Genomic DNA, 20,967 nt, shown 5'->3' on the forward strand with positions numbered 1-20,967 from the left:
TTTTAAAATAATGAATCTGTCCAGGTGTGATGGCTCAGGCCTGTAATCCCAGCACTTTGGGAGGCCGAGGCTGGTGGATCACCTGAGGTCAGGAGTTCGAGACCAGCCTGGCCAACATGGTGAATCCCTGTCTCTAGTAAAAGAAAAAGAAAAAAAAAATTAGCTGGGTGTGGTGGCGGGTGCCTGTAATCCCAGCTACCTGGAAGGCTGAGGCAGGAGGATCACTTGAACCTGGGAGGCAGAGGTTACAATGAGCTAAGATCACGCAATTGCACTCCAACCTGGGCGACAAGAATGAAACTCCATCTCAAAGAAAATACATAAATACAAAATAAAACAATGAATCAAAATCTGTCTCTCTATATCTGTCATCTATTTGTGCTTGTTCTCCCATCTGAGAAACCAAAAAATAACTGATTTAAAGCATGGCTGTTCCACCTTCCTTTTGGTAGCTATTCCATGTCTGAAGCACTTTGCATTCTTTATGTTGTAGACTTTGGCATATATGCTTACTATCCCACTGTACCCCTAAGAGTATACGCTAAATGAATCCTATTGATATCATTACTTCCTGAAAAGAACCAAAAAGGGAATCATAAAACACTCAACAAAGAAAATATAGCTATGAAATTGAGAACCGATTTGTCTTTGATAGGAGACAGTTTATAGATGCTGAATCTTCCAGACAAATTTTACAGCCTTGTTCACATACCACCTAACCTAACCTTATTCCTTATGACTTCAGAGATATTAAAGCACCTTAATTAGGTTAAAGTGATGTAATGCCTGCTCCTCCTTCTACTACCATAATCTACCTAGTTGCTCTAGCTTGAAATTCAAACAAGCAAACATACTTGACTCATTCTCCACCCCTCTCTTCTATGCAGACAAGAGGGAACACTGATTCTATGGTCCAGATATTTGTCCTTTCATTCCTCTTTCTCTTCTCATGGTTGTTAGAGTTGATGCTTTCAATAGGTAGATGACCAGCATACAGCAAACTAGCAGCAAAGGAACCAATGCACTAAGAACCAGGACCCCACTCTCACCCTGCCCTGTGATCACCTGCTACTTCTTCCCCCTGACCCAACCCAAGTGGAAGCCACAGGACAAGGGAGTCCACTGGTGTAGTGAATAAAGAGAACTAAAAGGAATGAGTCTGGAGAGGAAAATGAACTTGATTCCACACATTTCTTAACTTCTTTTGTGACTTCTGTTTCTCTCTCTCTCCAGAGGTATCTTTTGATCATTTTGATCAAAGTCATTTTGAACATTACATGTTTGATCATGTTGCTCCCCTACTTTTATAATCCTTCCATTCCTGTTAGGCAGACTTTATTTATTTATTTTATTTATTTATTTTTTATTTTTTATTTTGAGACGGAGTCTGGCTCTGTCGCCCAGGCTGGAGTGCGGTGGCCGGATCTCAGCTCACTGCAAGCTCCGCCTCCCAGGTTCACGCCATTCTCCTGCCTCCGCCTCCCAAGTAGCTGGGACTACAGGCGCCCGCCTCGTCGCCCGCTAGTTTTTTGTATTCTTTAGTAGAGACGGGGTTTCACCGTATTAGCCAGGATGGTCTCGATCTCCTGACCTTGTGATCCGCCCGTCTCGGCCTCCCAAAGTGCTGGGATTACAGGCTTGAGCCACCGCGCCCGGCCAGGCAGACTTTATAGTTCCCTCCTGATCAACCTCCTGGCAGTCTTTCACCTTAACTTCTGTTTCCACTTTCCTTCTCTGCTGTCTCCTAGGTTTCAGGCATAACAGACAAGCTGATGGTTCTCCATGTCTCCCAGATTTAGAGAATCCCAAGGACCACATTGCTTTCATCTGATAAGAAGAGATCCTACCTGACACAGCTCCTGGCTCGTAGTAAATGCTCCACATGTGCCTGCTGAATAAAGGGATGCCTGCACTTTTGCACACAATATTCTCTGAACCTGGATTGCCTAATAAATTCTTAATTTCCCTTCCATCTCTAAATCATACTTCTGTGAAATCCACCATGATCTCTCCCCATGACATCTCCTCTTATGAGAGACTCATTCCTCTGTCCTTGCTCTGCAGTCTGTATACATCTCTTTTAGCACTTATCTCCAGGTGCCGTTTTAAATTGCACACATTCCTCTGTGACTTTACCAGACCGTACATTCCTTTATGACAGAGACTGGTATTACACATCCACAGATCCCCAGGACCTGAAAGGATGCCTGATGCATGGTGGGTACCCAATGCACATGTAACCTGTTTACTGAGGAAAATGGACTCGATCCCACTCATTTCTTCTTCTCTGGCTTCTGTTTGTTTCAGAATGACAGAGGGGAGGTGGGAGAGGTATAAAAATATAAAGTAGTATTTTTTACCAATTACTACTTCCATTCCTTTTCCCCATTCCTTAATGATATCTTGGGAAGAATATTAACTTTTAAGTAACTTTTTGCTATAATATATCCAGTCTCACTAAAGTCTGAACACCAAACTTGATTGAAATCACTTTCCTTCCTCCTTTGTGGAGAGGTATGGTCTGCCTCTGAATCACTGTCTTTCCCCTCCTTCATTCTTCAAGGTCTAGTTCTTCCAGTGTGTTAGGGGCAGAGAGGAAGATCTCTCTCTCTATTTCTCTCTCTCTCTTTTTAATTTAACTGGTTGCAATTGTATGCTTTTTGTGTTGGTTGTGGCTGCTTGTCTGGTGAATGGTAACTGGCTGTTAAAGTGGCAGGCATCCAGTGGCTGGCTCTTTTGTGGGATGGATCTGTGCATTCTTCCTCCGGCCAGTGTAATATTTGGTTCAAGCTTGACCCCTTTCACCTCTGTCAGCTCCTGCCACACTGGAGCACTGCCCAGTCTGTTGATGCTGGGTGTTCCTTGCCCGGCAGGCAGCTCTCTTGAGTGGAGGATAGAAGACAGCTGGCAAAAATCAGGCTCTATTCTCCATGGTCACTTCAACCATAGAAATCTCACATAGCCTCCTCATGCCAAATACTGTTGCAATGGCTTCATTGCCATGTCTTTTCTTTCTCCTGCCATCTCTCTCCAATTCACTTCCTTCCTGTTATGACTGGCAAAGGAAGCGAGTCCACTGCCTGAGCAGATGTCCAATTTGGAAACCTGATCTCCATCTTCCCTTCTTACAGGCTACCCCAATTTCAATGAGTGATTCTCCTGTAGTCTCCCCTTTCTTTTTCATGCAGATTGTTGTGTTACCTCTCAAACGCAAATCCCATATAAGAAAAACTACCCTGAAGATTCTGTTTTCCCTTCTTCAGCTTCTGTTTATGGAAGCTAGGGTGAGAGGAGAGGGTTTGATTATAGTAGGGGAGTCCCACAGTAGCACTGAGGTGTGTTTGTGGACCCTGGAGTCAATTCTATGAAAAATGCCACTCAATGTCCCCTGATAAGGTTTGGTGAATAAATGAATAAGCAAGTGGATGTATCCATTTTGAAGAGTTCATAATAGATGGGAATACTGATGCTGCAATAAGGGGCTAGGTGGATTGTAAAACAGAACAAGATTAGTCAATGACAGAAATCAGATGTAAGCCCTGGACTTCCGACTCGGCTAAGTGCCCCAGCCTGCCATCTTTGTATAACCTCTGCTTGTCTCAGCAAGGCATGAAGTCATAACATTAATTAATAATGCCACTCCACACATCAATAAGAGCCTTGGTAATTTACCACGAAAAATCAGTTTTGTATTTTTGTAGAATTTGCAGCTCTGAATAGGGAGGAAAATGTCATTTCTGCCAGAGGCACAGCATCTTGTTCAGCTCTTATGTAAATTCACTGTCAGGCAATCCTAGAAACTGCCTCCACTTGCCTCTGGGCAAAATGTCTCCTTTTCATAGAAAAATGTCACCTTTTCTCAAGGAAATGGCAGGTGGTTATTTTTTTTCCAAAGGAAAAATGACCTTTGCATTTTGTTAAAAAAAAACCCAAAACCCCTCAAGGACTTAAGCTTTGATGAAAACACTAAAAACAATTCCATATCTTTTACTTTGTACTTCAGGTTCCACTTTGTAAATTTTGAGATTACACCTGTCACCACTGATGTAGCCTGTAGGCAAATGTCAGTGACCAGAAAATTCCGGCATCTTGTTCTCCAGGAATGTTCAATGGATGCTTGTATCTCAGCTCTTGTTGCTCCCAGCTCTAAAACACACACACACACACACACACACACACACACACACACACACCCCTCTCTCTCTCTTTTTATTCTCATTACTTTAACACTTTAAAGCCTTTATATCCCCAATCCTGGATCACAATCTTATACCAGTCCATGAAAGGCTCCTCTAAAAAAATGCCAAAGTTGCTACATTGCGTATCATTGTGCTTAAAATTATGTTCAATATTTGATATGAAATTTATACCTATGGCAATCTAAGTCATTTTTCACACCAAATAGTTTTATTCTCTCATGAGGACCCAGGAAAAAATGTATCCAGTATTCTTTCCCACCACCTCCCACAGTCAGATAAGAAAATACAAAAGAAATACGACAAAGAAGTAAGAGGAGTGAAAATATCGGGACCCAACACTTTAAAACAAAGAGAGCAGGAAGATAAAGGTGATGGTATAAAGAAAGACAGCTCTGGCTTATTAACCTTGGCCTGACAGAACAACGCTCCCACTCATTTTGTCAATATTTCATATATGTGGTAGGAGTTTTTCCCTTCCGACAATAGTTCTTGCCATTGAAAAAAGCAAAATTTACCTTACGGAGTTTGATTTTCCAGCAAAGTAGTAAGTTAGACGACAACACTCAAGATTTACCGTGCATACTCTTGTCACTATATGCAAATCCTCAGCTGGAGCAGATGAGAGGCACATTAATTACACTGGATACAGGAATAATGTTTCTGCAGCCGCAGCAGTTTTGATATTTGCAGACTCCAGCGCACTCTATCTGTAATTGCACTGGCAGCTTGCAAAAACCAGCAGAATCACACTTACAAACAAAGGTCTGCATGGTAATTTATCTCCTATTGACTTCAATGAAATCTCTTCATTCAGAATACTAAGAGATTCATAATTATGAGCTAAGATCTGTGACTTAGCTAAAGAAAATGAAAGACACGTTTCTTGCCTCTTCTCACTTATGTTCCACATACCTGTGGATGATGATACATATGTGCATATCTGTACAATTAAACTATTCACTGAACACTTGAAAACCCATATGACAAGCTGTAGGAATATGCACCAATATCCTATATATTTAGTTCAATGAGTGTTATTTCTCTTAGCAGAAACATTTACCTTTCCTCACGCATGTTCCAACTATCTTAACCTCCTCAGACTTTTCTTTTGGTTATGATTCAGAATTGACTTGCTTTTATTTTTGGAGTGGATTACTGTATCAAAATAGGAGAGACCATTATTAAACAAATGAAGCTTAGGTTACTGACTGCTGTAAAACGTGCCTAGGAAAAAGAGATGAGCATCCTACGGCATACTTACACGCACCTAGCCCAATTTCAGTGTCAGATAATGCATACAAAGGAGGTGAAATGTCCCTATTTCAGCTGCCAGTCTGCCAACAGAACAGTTGTTAACATGGTACCACAATTCTGAAAATTTTCTGATACCTCTATTAAGTCTAAAATGATTTAAAGAAGCAAGAGGTGTCTTTAAATGTTCAATGCAGAATCATTTTGTCTCCAGGATCCAAAGGGTAAACATCCTAAAAGTTCATAAGATCTTTTCATGTGTCCACTACTCCCAGAATATTATAGCTTTAATATATTGGAAGATAGTCTTATGGAGATTCATAAGGGCTACCATTTCTGAGAGATTCCACGTACCACGACTTAAGTATTTTATGTATAATAACTCATCTGGTGAGATGTTTGGTTAAACTAGACTAAGAAAAGCTTTAAATAATTCTGTAAGGAGAACATAATCATAGAATAATCTATGATGATTACAGCAAATCTTATGCCTCTATAGTAATCCATGTAGACTAGTGCTGCATAGAAAGATTCATTCACTTATTTAATCAACAAGTTGAATATTTTCCATATACCTGGTCATGAACTAAGTCTTGGGGATTTATTCACAATCAAGTCAGACACAGGTTTTGATCTCAATGAACTTACAGTCAGGTTGGGGAGGCAGGGGCTGGCAAACGAGAATTTCCAGTTCAGCTGAGGGAAGAGCAGATAAAAATAAGCATCTTTCATAAACAGCAGATTGTTTCCTCATGAACCAAAGGCTCAGTTCGGAGAGACAGAGTAGTAGGAACGGAACGAACTTGACATTGTCTGTAAGAGTGCATATGGTGCATATACACGTGCGTGTGTGTACACACACATACACACCATAGAACAAACACACACCACAGAATATATGCAGCCATAAAAAATGATGAAATCATGTCCTTTGCAGCGACATGGATGCAGCTGGAGGTCACTGTCCTAAGTGAATTAACACAAGAGCAAAAAACCAAATACTACATGTTCTCGCTTATACGTGGAAGTTAAATGTTGGGTACATATGGATATAAAGGTGGAAACAACAGACACTAGGAACTACTAGAGTAGGGAGGGTCGGGGCAAGGGCTGAGAAACTAAGCTCAATACCTGAGTGACAGGATCATGCATACCCCGAACCTCAGTGTCACTCAATACACCTATGTAACAAAGCTGCACAGGTACCCCTGAATCTCAAATAAAAGTTGAAATTAAGTATAAAAAAATGCAGATGGCAGTCCAGATAGCAGAATCTAGTAAATCTTTGCATCTAGTTGTATCGCTTTGGTTCATTGATAAAGCAAAGGAATTGGTGATTTTGGATCTACACTTAAAAAAGTGGGCCAGGCGCGGTGGCTCACGCCTGTAATCACAGCACTCTGGGAGGCCGAAACGGGCAGATCACGAGGTCAGGAGATCGAGACCATCCTGGTTAACACAGTGAAACTCCATCTCTACTAAAAAATAGAAAAAAATTAGCTGGGCATGGTGGCGGGCGCCTATAGTCCCAGCTACTCGGGAGGCTGAGGCAGGAGAATGGCAGGAACCCGGGAGGTAGAGCTTGCAGTGAGCCAAGATCATGCCACTGCACTCAGCTTGGGCAACAGAGCAAGACTCTGTCTCAAAAAAAAAAAAAAAAAAAAAAAAAAAAAAAAAGAGCTAAAGTGAAAATAACTGCTTAAATGCATTTAGCTGTTACTTTTAGTTTAAATTTATCTGAAGGTAAACACTTCTCACTAATATACTCACAGCCAACCACCTCCTCCTATACTATTAAGTATAAAAACGTGATGTTAACCCCATATTTTCCAGTCCATTTCTATTATATTTAAATAACAGGCTTTCAGATGTTTTTAAAATGCCAATTTTATACCCAGTAGCGTACTCTGGTACTCTAATATAACCTTCCTGGTGTTACAACGTCTAGCACCATTCTGAGCTCTGCTCTCAGGCTGAGTAGAGGCCCCACCTGTTTTTTCCTTTAGCTCCTCAGAGGGCCAGTAAGCCTTAGTGCAAGTTACTATAAATATTTTGTGCAGAATAACTTAAAAATAATAGTAATAAATGAATATTTAAGTGCATTGACTTCTATGATCTTAATAGGTAAGATCATCATGAATATCATTTCTTGATTACTGTGTGACTTATCCAAACGGATACCAATACTGAAACTAGAAAAAAAAGTAAAGTAGCACACTTCAATATATATGCACCAAAATGATAGTAAAGTTCTTAATTCTGCAGCAGAGATGAGAACTTAGGATCAGATTTGTATAGTTACCCCTTCTTAAGTGAGCTTTTATCAGAATGTGATTTTAAATGAAGAGGGAATAAAGAGGACCATGCAAGGCAAAAAGAAGAGAAAAGACAGAAATGAGAATAGAGGCACCACAATAGCATTTGGGTTACAAAGGCCTCTTCTTAAAACTAAATGTGTTGCTGAAACATTGCATGGTTTTAAGAACTGATGCAATGACATTGTTTTTAATCCCCACGTGCTTTGGTCTGTAGCCAAATTCAAGTACTTTTCCAGGTGTGACATCTGTATCACCTATGTGTCATTATAAAAGGAGAGTAGGCTGGGCGCGGTGGCTCACGCCTGTAATCCCAGCACTTTGGGAGGCCGAGGTGGGCAGATCACAAGGTCAGGAGATCGAGACCATCCTGACTAACACGGTGAAACCCCGTCTCTACTAAAAATATAAAAAAATTAGCCGGGCGTGGTGACGGGTGCCTGTAGTCCCAGCTACTCGGGAGACTGAGGCAGGAGAATGGTGTGAACCCGGGAGGCAGAGCTTTCAGTGAGCCGAGATCGTGCCACTGCACTCCAGCCTGGGCAACAGAGCGAGACTCCGTCTCAAAAAAAAAAAAAAAAAGGAGAGTAGTGGCTAGAAAGAGCTCAGCGCTGCCCTCACCCTCACTATGAGATGTGCTGTTATTGATCTGAGAGATACATTACTAGCAGTGGAGATATTAGGTATTTGAACAAAATGAGGTGGAGTTTTGAAAGTTAGGTGTGTTTAGAAAGAACAAAGAGTAAATATATTGATGGGCTAAGTTTATTTCTTTTCTACTGGAAGATACTAGTATTGGCCAGTTGGCTAGAAATTTATTTTCTGACTTTTAGAGGTACCAAAATGTTTTCATTAACACCTAAAGTTCATAAATGTCTAAACAGGCAAAATGATGTTATGTCACGGCAGTTTTAGAAAATTATCTAACATGACGTATGAATATTTTGCTAGATTAAAACCTTTTTTAAAAAAATTGAATTCCTATAACCACTTCCTTTATTTTTATTAGAAAGATAAAGCTAGAGACCTGGTGGTTTTACTGCTTATAATTTCTGGATGCGGTATTATGATTCACCATTATTTATTGCTAGCACTACAGAGAACGGAAGGGGAAAACATTATCAATGCTCTGTACCAGAAAGATTGTGAGAAGGCAGAGCGTCCATAAAAGTGAAAGGTACTTTTCTCAGCGGAGTTTGCGCAAACCCAGAGAACTCCGAAACAAAGCAGCCCCAAGCATACTGCAGTAGATAAAAGATTACTAAACATTTTTTGCTACTTCTCCACCAAAAGGTTTCCCTTGCCTTGAGTCTGCGCTGACCTATGACTCGCTCTGATCCAAAGAGTAGAGGAGCTGCATTTCTCCGGTTAGTTCATTTGGTTCTAGGAACTGGCAGACTACCTCAATGATTTATACCACCTAAATCAATGGAATGGGCTGGAAGTGACACTGTGCAGGACCAGCCGAGGCCTTAAGAAGCCTGACAGCCTTCCCTTTTGCTCTCTCAAGGTACCCTAAGCTACCTTGTCACTGAGACTGTGTGGAGCAATGCCTGGCAAGATCTCAGGTGTCCCAACCATCCTAGTGGAGGCATGAAGTGTGAGTGAAGTCGCCCTGTGCATCCTAGCCCCAGGAGAGCTTCATATGACTGCAGCTGGGTGATGAGTCCCGAAGTAAGTCTAGTAGAAGACAGCAACCCGCCTGATCCTAAGTGAGATTGTAGAATCATGAGCCAACGATCTAGTGTTCTTTTAAATCACCTGAGTTTGGCATAGTTTGTTAGGCAGCAATGGAAAACTAAATAGGTACTTCAAAGGAGTAGAAAAATTACATTTCTCTGATTAGTTCATTTGCTTCTGGCAATTGACAGACTACCTAAATGATTTACACTACCTAAATGTGAACACCTGGCTATGGTGAAGGGTGGTGTTGAAAGGCTGGCTGATTCACTAAGACATTTTCAATAGGGCAGGCAGTAGGAGGGCAGTTATGGGGAGAGCTCACCTCAGGGTGTGCTCAGGTTTCAAAAGGAAGCCTGCTCTGGATATAGGTTGGTTATGAAGTGGTGGAAAAACAAGCCAGAAAACGTTTTCAAATGACTTCTTAGGCTTTCTTGCAGCTCTTTCTCAGGGAATGTTTAACGAACAACCAGGAAATTGTATTAAACTGCTAAGGAGCTCAGAATGGTTAGGAAGGGCCAGAGAACACTGGGCTGGGGTGGAGTGGGAAACTATGACCATCAACTGGAAAATCAATATGCAATGGCCAGCACTAAGAAGAGAGGCAATAACTACTCCTCTGAGAGCAGGCCCATCACCATCCACATGGGCCTCAGGTTAATCCACACTCTTCCCTAGAGGGTAAAAAGGGTAACTAAGATTTCAGATAATAATGCTATGGGATAGAGTATCCTGAAACAGTGCTAAAACCCCCCAAAGTGAGAAACTGCTTATAGTCCAATATCCTAGACTTATTTCTAGAAGCCACTTAATGTGACTGGTAAGAAAGATAAATGTAAGGATTAGGTTTTTCTCTATTGGATAGAAGCCCTTAGTCTCCACCCTAAAAGCCAGTCCCCACTGTTGTTATTCACACACACCCCTTCAAAGCAGTTCTGAGCATAGGCTTGGATGGGAGAGGGGGAGGTTAGGATGGAGGGTGTTTGCAAAGCTGTACAGTAGGTGAGAAAGGAATCTTCTTGCTACTACTACAGGCAGTCGTTCTCATACTTCATTGGGCATATGATGCAGATTCTAAGACTTTTGGTTCAAGATAACAGATTGAACACACATCTTTCTCTTTAACAAGGACTTTAAAATAGACGAACCCACAGCAATGAAGAGACCCTGAGAAAGATGGTTGTAAGACAAGACAATGGAAGAGAATTCTAGAATATGGAATGCCAATACAGGCATGAGAGCAGAGGTATCATGACTTTGAAAAGTATATTCCAGAGCAGGAGCTGGCAAACTAAGACTCATGAGGCAAAACCTGCTACTACCTGTATTTGTAATTAAAGTTTTATTGGTACACAGCCATACCCACTTGTTTTTACATGTTGTCTAGGGCTGCTTTCACAATAGCAGAGTTGAAGAATTGTAACAGAGACCATCTGGTCTGCAAAACCCAAAATGTTTTACGTATTTACTAATATTTGATCCTTTACAGAGTTTGCTGATTTCCGTTCTAGTGTCTTCTTGGCTGGGAGGGCAGCATGGACAGGAAGGACTCTCAGTTGCTCCACAGAACCCCAGAAGGGCTAGGGATCTGGAAACATCTGATCTGAGTATATGGAAGATCTGCCTGGCCATTTGCCTACATGCAGAACTCCCACCAAACACCCAAGTCAGAGAATGAGGGTGTCTCCAAAATAGAAAGAAAAATGCCCCAGAGAACAGATTAGACTTTCTTATTCCGTCCCTGCTTCATAACCGTAAATAAAATCTGACTAGTCTTCAAACTCTGCCACCAACGTTGGACTCCCAAGTATCTTTATAGGATTTCACTCTTAAATATGAAAATCTAGAAACATTAGACATGTGAGCACCACACTCTAGTAAAATAAAGATATGTGAGAAAAAGAGGATATGGATAGGAATAACAGTGGACTGTGTTTGGGAAAAATATAATGCAAAGTCCCTAAGTGTCAGCCGTGCAACCACCCCACTAGAAGGGGGTCGGAAGACAAAAAAAATGACCAGAAAAAAGGAGATCCTCCATAGTACCTAATACGACATTTTTTTGGTAAAATATGATTATTTTAAGAAAGATATTGCAATAAAGAAAGAGTATAAAACTCCACAAAGCTGTTTAAGGGAAACAATATATTTATGGTACATTACTGGGCTCAGTGAACAAATGTACAAAGCCATAATGATGCAAAAACTATGCAGATTTCACTAAAATTAGTTGTAAAACTCTATTGGGAGGATGTAGGAGGGTTACCAGATGCTAAAGCCTCATTTTTTTCTAAAAGAAAGTAAATATAGGTCATGTCTAAACTGTTAAATCAAGGCAACTGTATAAGTGTATTCATTAGAAGTGTGAAGGTAGCTACCAAAAGAAATATCTAAAAGAATGTAAACTAATCCATTGTCTCTGGGATATAGGTCTAGAGGGGGGAAGGGACAGGGTGGAGACATTTTAAGCATGATAACTATTTTGATCCTTTTTAATTTACCATGCACATGTACTGCTTCAACAATTAAACACACACACACACACACACACACTGTTGAACACTACTTCTAGAAATCTGAAATCAGTAGGTCTGGGGACACAGGAATCTGTATTTTTAAAACGCTCTCCAAATGGTTCTGACAAAGTTAATCTTGTGCCCTTACTTTCAGAAGCACAGATACAGAGGTAGCAACCACTAGAAGAGCAGTGACATCTACCTGCTCAAGTGGAGAAGTGCCAGGGGTTAAAGAATTCTAGGACTGCCTGGGCATGGTGCCTCATAACCGTAATCCCGGCATTTGGGAGGCCAAGGTGGGAGCCTTGCTTCAGGCCAGGAGTTTGGGACCAGCCTGGGCAACAAAGTGATACCTTGTCTCTATAAAAGTTTTAAAGAAATTAGCCAAGCATGGTGGTGCAAGCCTGTGATTCCAGCTACTTGGGAGGCTGTGGTGGAAGGATGACTGGAACCCAGAAGCTGGAGGCTACAGTGAGCAGTGATTGTGCCACTACACTCCAGCCTGGGTGACAGAGTGAGACTCTGTCAAGAAAAAGATGATGAAAAGGAAGAAGAAAGAAGAGAGGAGAAAGAAGCAAGAAGAAGAAGAAAAGAAAGAAGACAAAAAGAAGAGAAAGATGAAGAAGAATGCTAGGATGCTTGCATGTTTTTCTCTCAGGATACTTTCTTGTGATTTTACTAACAAAATGGATAAATGCTAAAAGAAGGCAAGTAAAAACTAACAGGTTGTGAGTTACTTCATAATTCAACTCCTGCCTATGGAAGCACTTCATGAAGAGGTTAGCTCTCTTCTCTCTCGTGTATGTTCCAAACCACAAGCTTAGATTCAAAAATTAGCCTGGGGAAAAACATAAAACATCATGTAAAGAGGGAAGCTTTTTAACTGAAGGATGTTAGATAACTATCTTTCAGACTCCGTGGTTTCTGTGTAAGCCATGTTACATCAAACTTGATTTTTAAAATACTTTAAACAATGTAATCAGGGTCTCTAGTGTTTACAAATGATTGCTGGGATGTGCAGAATACTTAATAACCAGAATTCAGAGGGTTTCTGGGCACTGTGGTAATTCTTTCTGAGAATCCTTCTGGAACATCATAGGATCATTGGGGATTGGCTCAATTAGTTGTCAAAAAGCAGCCAAAGGCACACTGCCCTCATTTTCTCTTGTTCTCCATCCCTTCCCAGGAGTCAGTGCTGACTAAGAAAGAAATAATTCCCAACTCTACCCTTATTTCTCTTGTACAGGACCCTGGGTCAAACTTTTTGGTACAGAGGATTTTTCTTTGTGCCTGCACAAACTACTGACATCTCTTTGATTAAATTACAGATCACCTAGAGCTGGAGAAGTTGACTAAAATATTTTCATGTTTATTTCAATGTCAAATGAGACTGCTCACCTTTTCAATACCAGTAACTTATCCTTTGTATATGTAGTATCTATTATTTGTGTTAATTTTTGAGGTTCATTTGATATATAAAGTCATTATAAAAAAAATTAATTTTGTCTTTACCATGTACTTGTCTTTTAAATTTCATCCAGAAACTGAAAAACTGGTTTGTTGGTGCATCAGTGGTCAGCTACATTGTCCAATTAGCATTGACTAGGCTATACTGTAAAAGAGAAATTTGGCTTATTCAGATTTCATTTCTTCATTTATAAAAGCATCCATCCAACCATCCATCCATCTGTCTGTCCATCTGTCCATCTGTCTGTCCATCCAAGAAGTACTTATGAGCACCTGTTATTTGCTCAGCACTGTTTTATGTTCCAGGAACATATAAGTAAAACAAAATATTAGCCATAGAGTAAACCTCTATGCCAAATGGGCTAAAAATTAGTTGAAAAATTCTATGAGAATGGTTTTAATCACAGGTATATGTGTATTTGTGATATTCTGGTTTTTTTATTTGAGGATATATGACTGTATACTGTCTCTGATGTTTGCTACAAGTCTAAGTAGTTCATCTTCACCACTTATAATGATCATTTTACCCCATTCTTCACCATAAATTCACACTGAAGGTAAAACATTAATGTACACGGTGGTGGCATATCCCCTTTTCTGGGCACTTCTCACTACTGTGCCGCTCTACATGTGCTATTTCCTCTTCCCATTATCTTCGTCACTTGTCCACCTAGCAGATGCCTGTTCGTCATCCAAAACTCTTTGACAGGCATCATCTTCTCTATGAGGCCTTCCCTAAGCACCTCCCAGCAGAATGGATCCCCCTTTCCTCTGTACCACTGTTGTACTTATGTACATATTTCTATTATTGCATTGATATAAATATTCATTAACATGTCACTGGTAAACTTCTTGGAGATAGAAACAGTTGTCTCATTTTTGCTTCCCTAGTAATTTGGGATTTGCTAGTAATTAGCAAAATGTCTGGCACGTTCACTAAATATTTGCTGAATTGAACTGAAGAGCCATTCCCTCTATTATAACATGTGGGATGTTGCAGAAATGTGTTTTTACATGTCGTTTTTAAATTATCTCACAATTACAGGTAAACATTTTAAATTTTTTGAATATTTAACAAGCATTACATTTTGTTTGATTAAACTCTTTTCCAATGAGAGGCATTATCATCCCTATAAAAGCCTAATAAAATTATACAGTAAGCAATATACATTAAAAATTTTCTGTTGCTTAGCCAGGTGTGATGGTACATGCCTGTAGTCCTAGCTACTGGGAAGGATGAGGCAGGGGGATTGCGTGAGCCCAGGAGTTTGAGTCCCATCAGCCTGGGCAACATAGCAAGACCCCATCTCTTGAGAAAACAAACAAACAAACAAACTTCTGTTGCTCACTTCTCCTACTCTCCTGACTTTGTGCCAATATTGTGGTTATTACAGACCTATTATATTTTGCTACAATAACTTGTTTATGGGCATGTGGCCCCTCCTAGATGTGAATGCCTTGAGAAACAGGTCTGTGTTCTTCCCATCTTTGTAGCCCTGGTGCACTGCAATGACTATGAAAGAGAGGTGCTCAGCAAGTTAATTGCATAGGGGACTAAATAGGAGATGATGAATAAAATTAAATCTTTGGTTCTTTTATCTTCCCTAGGACCTGCTTTGTGATTATCTTAAATGAAGACAATCTGCTAAATTCTAAATAAAGCTTTGACTTTGTGGTTGAATAAAGCTAACTTAGACTGTGTGGGTGTGGCAAACTAGCAAAATGAGTAAAAAAGAAAAAATATTTTCTATGCAAATATTTTTATTTTGTCTTTTAAGTTTACACTGAAATAAGTCTTTTCTAGTTTTGAAACATGAAATAGTGGAAAGGAAAATAACTACACTTTTATTTTAAAAGAAATGGATTTGTGAAATACTTCACTGAAGTTCAAAAGCACTGGGGAGTCTTTCCCCTCTCCCAAGACGGAATTAGTCCCATAATTTTCTTTTATTCTAATTGTAGGCAACAGGGTAATTTTTATTGAAACATTCGATGCATGTGAGGTTTTGGCAACATGAAGATGTGGATGCTCAGAAAAATATCACCAAATGAATGGCAGAGTTGGACACCTTCTCACTCACTCTTGTAGAAAATTATGTGCACATGACTTTTATAACAGTAGTGTTTGGAAAAGTGGTGAGTTAGTTTTGAAACTTCATCTCAACTTTTAAGGAGATATAATATGCATTCCTCACAAATGAGTGGCAGTGACAAATATACTCATAAGGGTACCTTAAAAAGTTATTTATACAGAAACTATATGATAAATGGTAATACAGCATTGGTGATATTTAAAATTAAAAATGTCAGATGAATACCTCAGTTTTTTTTGTTGTTTCTCTATAAACAAACCACTTTAAAACCCATGGAGGAATAATTCATCAGTGTATTGGTCATAAAAAAGGCAGAACTTTTTCTCCAAAGGAATTCTTTAATTTTTGTATCTACTAGAACTGATTGAGTTTGGAAAGTTGATATCATAAACTAAATAAATGTGAAAAACATGACAATGGTGAAAGAGTATATTCCTTTAAAGATATAGTTATCGTACTTTATAATAGTAATCTAAGGCATTTAAAAATTACACTATACCAATAAAAAGTTCTGAAATTGAGGCAGTAATTAATAGCCTACCAACCAAAAAAAAAGTCCAGGACCAGAAGGATTCACAGTCGAATTACACCAGAGGTACAAAGAAGAGCTGGTATCATTCCTTCCGAAACTATTCCAAACAATAGAAAATGAGGGAATCCTCCCTAATTCATTTTATGATGCCAGCATCATTCTGACACCAAAACCCGGCAGAGACACAACAACAAAAAGAAAATTTCAGGCCAATATCCCTGATGAACATTGCTGTGAAAATCCTCAAAGAAATACTGGCAAACTGACTCCAGCAGCACATCAAAAAGCTTATCCACCATGATCAAGCCGGCTTCATTCCTGGGATGCAAGGCTGGTTCAACATACGCAAATCAATAAACGTAATCCATCACATAAGCAGAATCAGTGACAAAAACCACATGATTATCTCAAAAGATGCAGAAAAGGCCTTTGAGAAAATTCAACACCCCTTCATGCTAAAAACTCTCCATAAACATGGAACATATCTCAAAATAATAAGAGCTATTTATGACAAACTCACAGCCAATATCATACTGAATGGGGAAAAAAAGGAAGCATTCCTTTTGAAAACTGGCACAAGACAGGGATGCCCTCTCTCACCACTCCTTTTCAACATAGTATTGGAACTTCTGGCCAGGGCAATCAGGCAAGAGGAAGAAACAAAGGTATTCAAATAGAAAAAGAGGAAGTCAAATAGTCTCTTTTTGCAGATGACATGATTGTATATTTAGAAAACCCCATTGTCTCAACCCAAAAACTCCTTATGCTGATAATAAGCAACTTCAGCAAAGTCTCAGGATACAAAATCAATGTGCAAAAATCACAAGCATTTCTATAAACCAATAACAGACAAACAGAGAGCCAAACCATGAGTGAACTCCCATTCACAACTGCTACAAAGAGAATAAAATACCTATGAATACAACTTACAAGGGATGGGAAGGACCTCTTCAGGGAGAACTATAAACCACTGCTCAAGGAAATAAGAGAGGACACAAACAAATGGAAAACATTCCATGCTCATGGATAGGAAGAATCAATATCGTGAAAAAGGCCATACTGCCCAAAGTAATTTATAGATTCAATGCTATCCCCATGAAGCTACCATTGACTTTCTTCACAGAATTGGAAAAAACCACCATAAATTTTATATGGAACCCAAAAGGAGCCCACATTGCCAAGGCAATCCAATCCTAAGCAAAAAGAACAAAGCTGGAGGCATCACACTACCTGACTTCCAACTATACTATAAGGGTACAGTAACCCAAAATGGCATGGTACTGGTACCAAAACAGATATACAGGACAATGGAACAGAACAGAGGCCTCAGAAATAAACACCACACATCTACAACCATCTGATCTTTGACAAACCTGACAAAAACAAGCAATGGGGAAAGAATTCCCTATTTAAGAAATGGTGTTGGGAAAACTGGCTAGCCATATGCAGAAAACTCAAACTGGACCCCTTCCTTACACCTTATATAAAAATTAACTCAAGATGGATTAAAGACTTAAATGTTAGACCTAAAACCATAAAAACCCTAGAAGAAAACCTAGGCAATACCATTCAGGACATAGGCATGGGCAAAGACTTCATGACTAAAACACCAAAAGCAATGGCAACAAAAGCCCAAATTGACAAGTGGGATCTAATTAAACTAAAGAGCTTCTGCACAGCAAAAGAAACTACCATCAGAGTGAACAGGAAACCTACAGAATGGAAGAAAGTTTTTGCATTCCATCCATCTGACAAAGGGTTAATATCCAGAATCTGCGAAGAATTTAAACAAATTTACAAGAAAAAAACAACCCCATGAAAAAGTGAGCGAAGCATATGAACAGACACTTCTCAAAAGAAGACATTTGTGCAGCCAACAAACATATGAAAAAAAGCTCATCATCACTGGTCATCAGAGAAATGCAAATCAAAACCACAATGAGATACCATCTCATGCCAGTTTATGATGATCATTAAAAAGTCAGGAAACAACAGATACTGGAGACGATGTGGAGAAACATGAACACTTTTACACTGTTGGGAGTGTAAATTGGTTCAGCCATTGTGGAAGACAGTGAGTTGATTCCTGAAGGATCTAGAACCAGAACTACCATTTGACCCAGCCATCCCATTACTGGGTATATACCCAAAGGATTATAAATCATTCTACTATAAAGACACATGTACACATATGTTTATTGTGGCACTGTTCACAACAGCAAAGACTTGGAACTAACCCAAATGCCCATCAATGACAGACTGGATAATGAAAATGTGGCATATATACACCATGAAATACTATGCAGCCATAAAAAAGGATGAGTTCCTGTCCTTTGCAGGGACATGGATGAAGCTGGAAACCATCATTCTCAGCAAACTAACACAAAAACAGAAAACCAAACACCACATGTTCTCACTCATAAGTGGGAGTTGAACAATGAGAACACATGGACACAGGGAGGGGAACATCACACACTGGGGAGGCCTGTCAATGGGTGGGGGGCTAAAGGAGGAATAGCATTAGGAGAAATACCTAATGTAGATGATGGGTTGATGCGTGCAGCAAACCACCATGTCTCGTGTATACCTATGTAACAAACCTGCACGTTCTGCACATCTACGCCAGAACTTAAATTTAAAAAAATTACACTATACAAATCTTGAACTAGCACTTAAAATACATAGGTCAAATTTAATTTCTTCATTGTTTTCTAGATAAGGAAGTTAATATTTATAAGCTGTGGGACTTACCCAAGATCATGGGCCAAGCAAGAAAATTTAAAATCAGACTGTGAAGCCAAACCTTGTTCATTACTTTTTCATTTACTGTCTGTAATTTTCATATTTTATATGTTCCTGCCCTTAGCAATTTGCCTCTGTATTTCCACATGAAATAAATTTCAGTTGTGATTTGAGTAGATAGCTGAGTAATTATATGTGAAAAGTAATTTTTAAGGACTAGAAAAGACTCACATATTAAAACATTATATGGGGAAAGACTTAGTCCAGTTTCAAATTTTCTGTATGAGATGGGCATGTATATTTCAATAACTAACCTGGGTTATATAGCATGAGAATATTACAAGATTAACACAGATTTTAAAATACTGTGGCTGAATATAAGTTAGAAAAGTGTGAAATGTTAATCACACCCCTAAGAACAAACTCTAGAGATAAATTAGAAAAGTGTCAATCTCAAGAGACCATTGAATCCAGCAAACAGAAGGGGTAGTCTAAAAAAGAAGGCAAAAATTATATTCGAAATTGTTTCTAAATTAATTCAACTTGATATTTTTAAACGTAGGGGAAGCATAATTTATGCTTTATGCTTTTCCTAAAGTGAAGTGACCTTTGTCTTTTGAATAAAAATACAAAAGAAGCTCCTTATATTTGCCTTTAGAAAAAAAGGTGTTGCAAAACAATTTTCTAAACCATGAAGGGTCTTACCTGTTTCCATTTTTGCATCCTGTGCTGCGGGCCCCTCCGGAATAACACTTTTCACCTGCAGAAACTCATCCGGCTCGTCTCCACCAATGATGGTAAATCCAAAACCCATGTTGCTCTTTTTTAGGGTGGTGCTGAGGAATGTTCCCTTCAACTGGGATGCATCCCGGGTGAAGAGTGGTTTTTCTACATCGGCCAATATAAGTGAAAAAAGAAAAAGGCATGTTCAAGGCAAGTTCTCAGACAAGAGAAAGCCAGCCCCTGAGCAGCGACAATCCCAGGGGTAAATGTGGGGGTCTTACACAGCAAATGCAAGCAGGTGGTGACTACAAGAGGAGCAAAACTATTAGAACTTCCTACACATGAAGAGCAGTCCCAAGCATCCAGGGAAAGATGAAAAAGCTGTTTGGTTTGGAGACAGAGTTTTTGTCAAATCAGTTTCCACTCATTAATTTAGCCTTCTTGGGCTTAAAAAAGGCTGTGTCAACTGGCTGCCAGAGCCTTCTGAGAAAAGAGGACAAGGAGCCCAAATCATCCAGACAACATCTGGATCTATTCCTCTTGTTGTTAGAAAAGATTCCAGGTAGGAGGTATGTGTCAGTGGCTGATCCTAAACTAAGCCTTGAAGAAATAAGGGTAGAAACATGAAAAGGACTTGTGATTTTTTTTTTCAGTGAATAACAGCACATTTCAGCATGTGCAGTATCACAAACAGAGAAACAGTGGAATGTGGTCACACACTCAAAGCTCCAGATTGCTTAGAAAGAGTACCTGTATGTGGGACTGACTTTTGTTTACACCGCTCTGTTGTGAGATACTATAAAGATAACCAGGTAAATAAATTGCTGTTGGCTCCGATAGTGTTTAGTATAGTCTAAAATGTGAGCAAAAGGCAAGCCAATGTTTTTAGATATAATTATGAATGTAAAGGTAACATATTTTGTAACAATATGTTGATAGATTCAAATCATATATTTGAATAATCTGAATAGGCACTGCACTGATTTACCTGCTAATTTGTTACATAATATGCTTTTCCAGCTATGATCTGTAATAAATACATTCCTAAGTATAATAAGTGTTTTAAAAAATGATAGTCATACTAGAAAACAGAATTAATATCTGCTTTAAATTCCATCACAGATAAATATTTTATATTATTCTTTTAAAATGTGTTATATTTAGGTGATCTGATTTAATATTTGTAACAGCCAAATTGTACATGGTAACTCAGTTAAGTATTCTGCATGATATCTTTGTTGTTACATTCTGGGTAACATGTAATAAACTCTAAAACAATGAGTCATTCTATTAGACTTCTGCTTTTTCTGTCCACTTACATATCGCATGTATCTTTACTAAAAACAGAGCTTCTTTAAAACATAAATAAAAACCACATATAATCCTTTCTCCTATGTTTGCTTTATCAAATTAATGTTTATAGTTGGAGAGAAGTTCATCAGGAGACCT

General features: G+C 39.1%; 1 protein-coding gene across 4 annotated transcripts in view; it reads right to left on the reverse strand.

Moving 5' to 3' along the window:
* The window catches only part of MAGI2 (membrane associated guanylate kinase, WW and PDZ domain containing 2), a 1,467,283-nt gene that overhangs the window by 323,710 nt on the left and 1,122,606 nt on the right, over positions 1–20,967 (reverse strand). For all 4 annotated transcript variants that reach the window (XM_033194948.1, XM_033194950.1, XM_033194947.1 and 1 more), the window contains one exon: positions 19,501–19,683. In XM_033194948.1, coding sequence (XP_033050839.1) covers positions 19,501–19,683 — 183 coding nt within the window. The remainder of the gene's footprint in view (positions 1–19,500; positions 19,684–20,967) is intronic.

Source organism: Trachypithecus francoisi, unplaced genomic scaffold, assembly GCF_009764315.1.
Source record: "Trachypithecus francoisi isolate TF-2019V2 unplaced genomic scaffold, Tfra_2.0 Lachesis_group4, whole genome shotgun sequence".
Taxonomy (NCBI): domain Eukaryota; kingdom Metazoa; phylum Chordata; class Mammalia; order Primates; family Cercopithecidae; genus Trachypithecus; species Trachypithecus francoisi.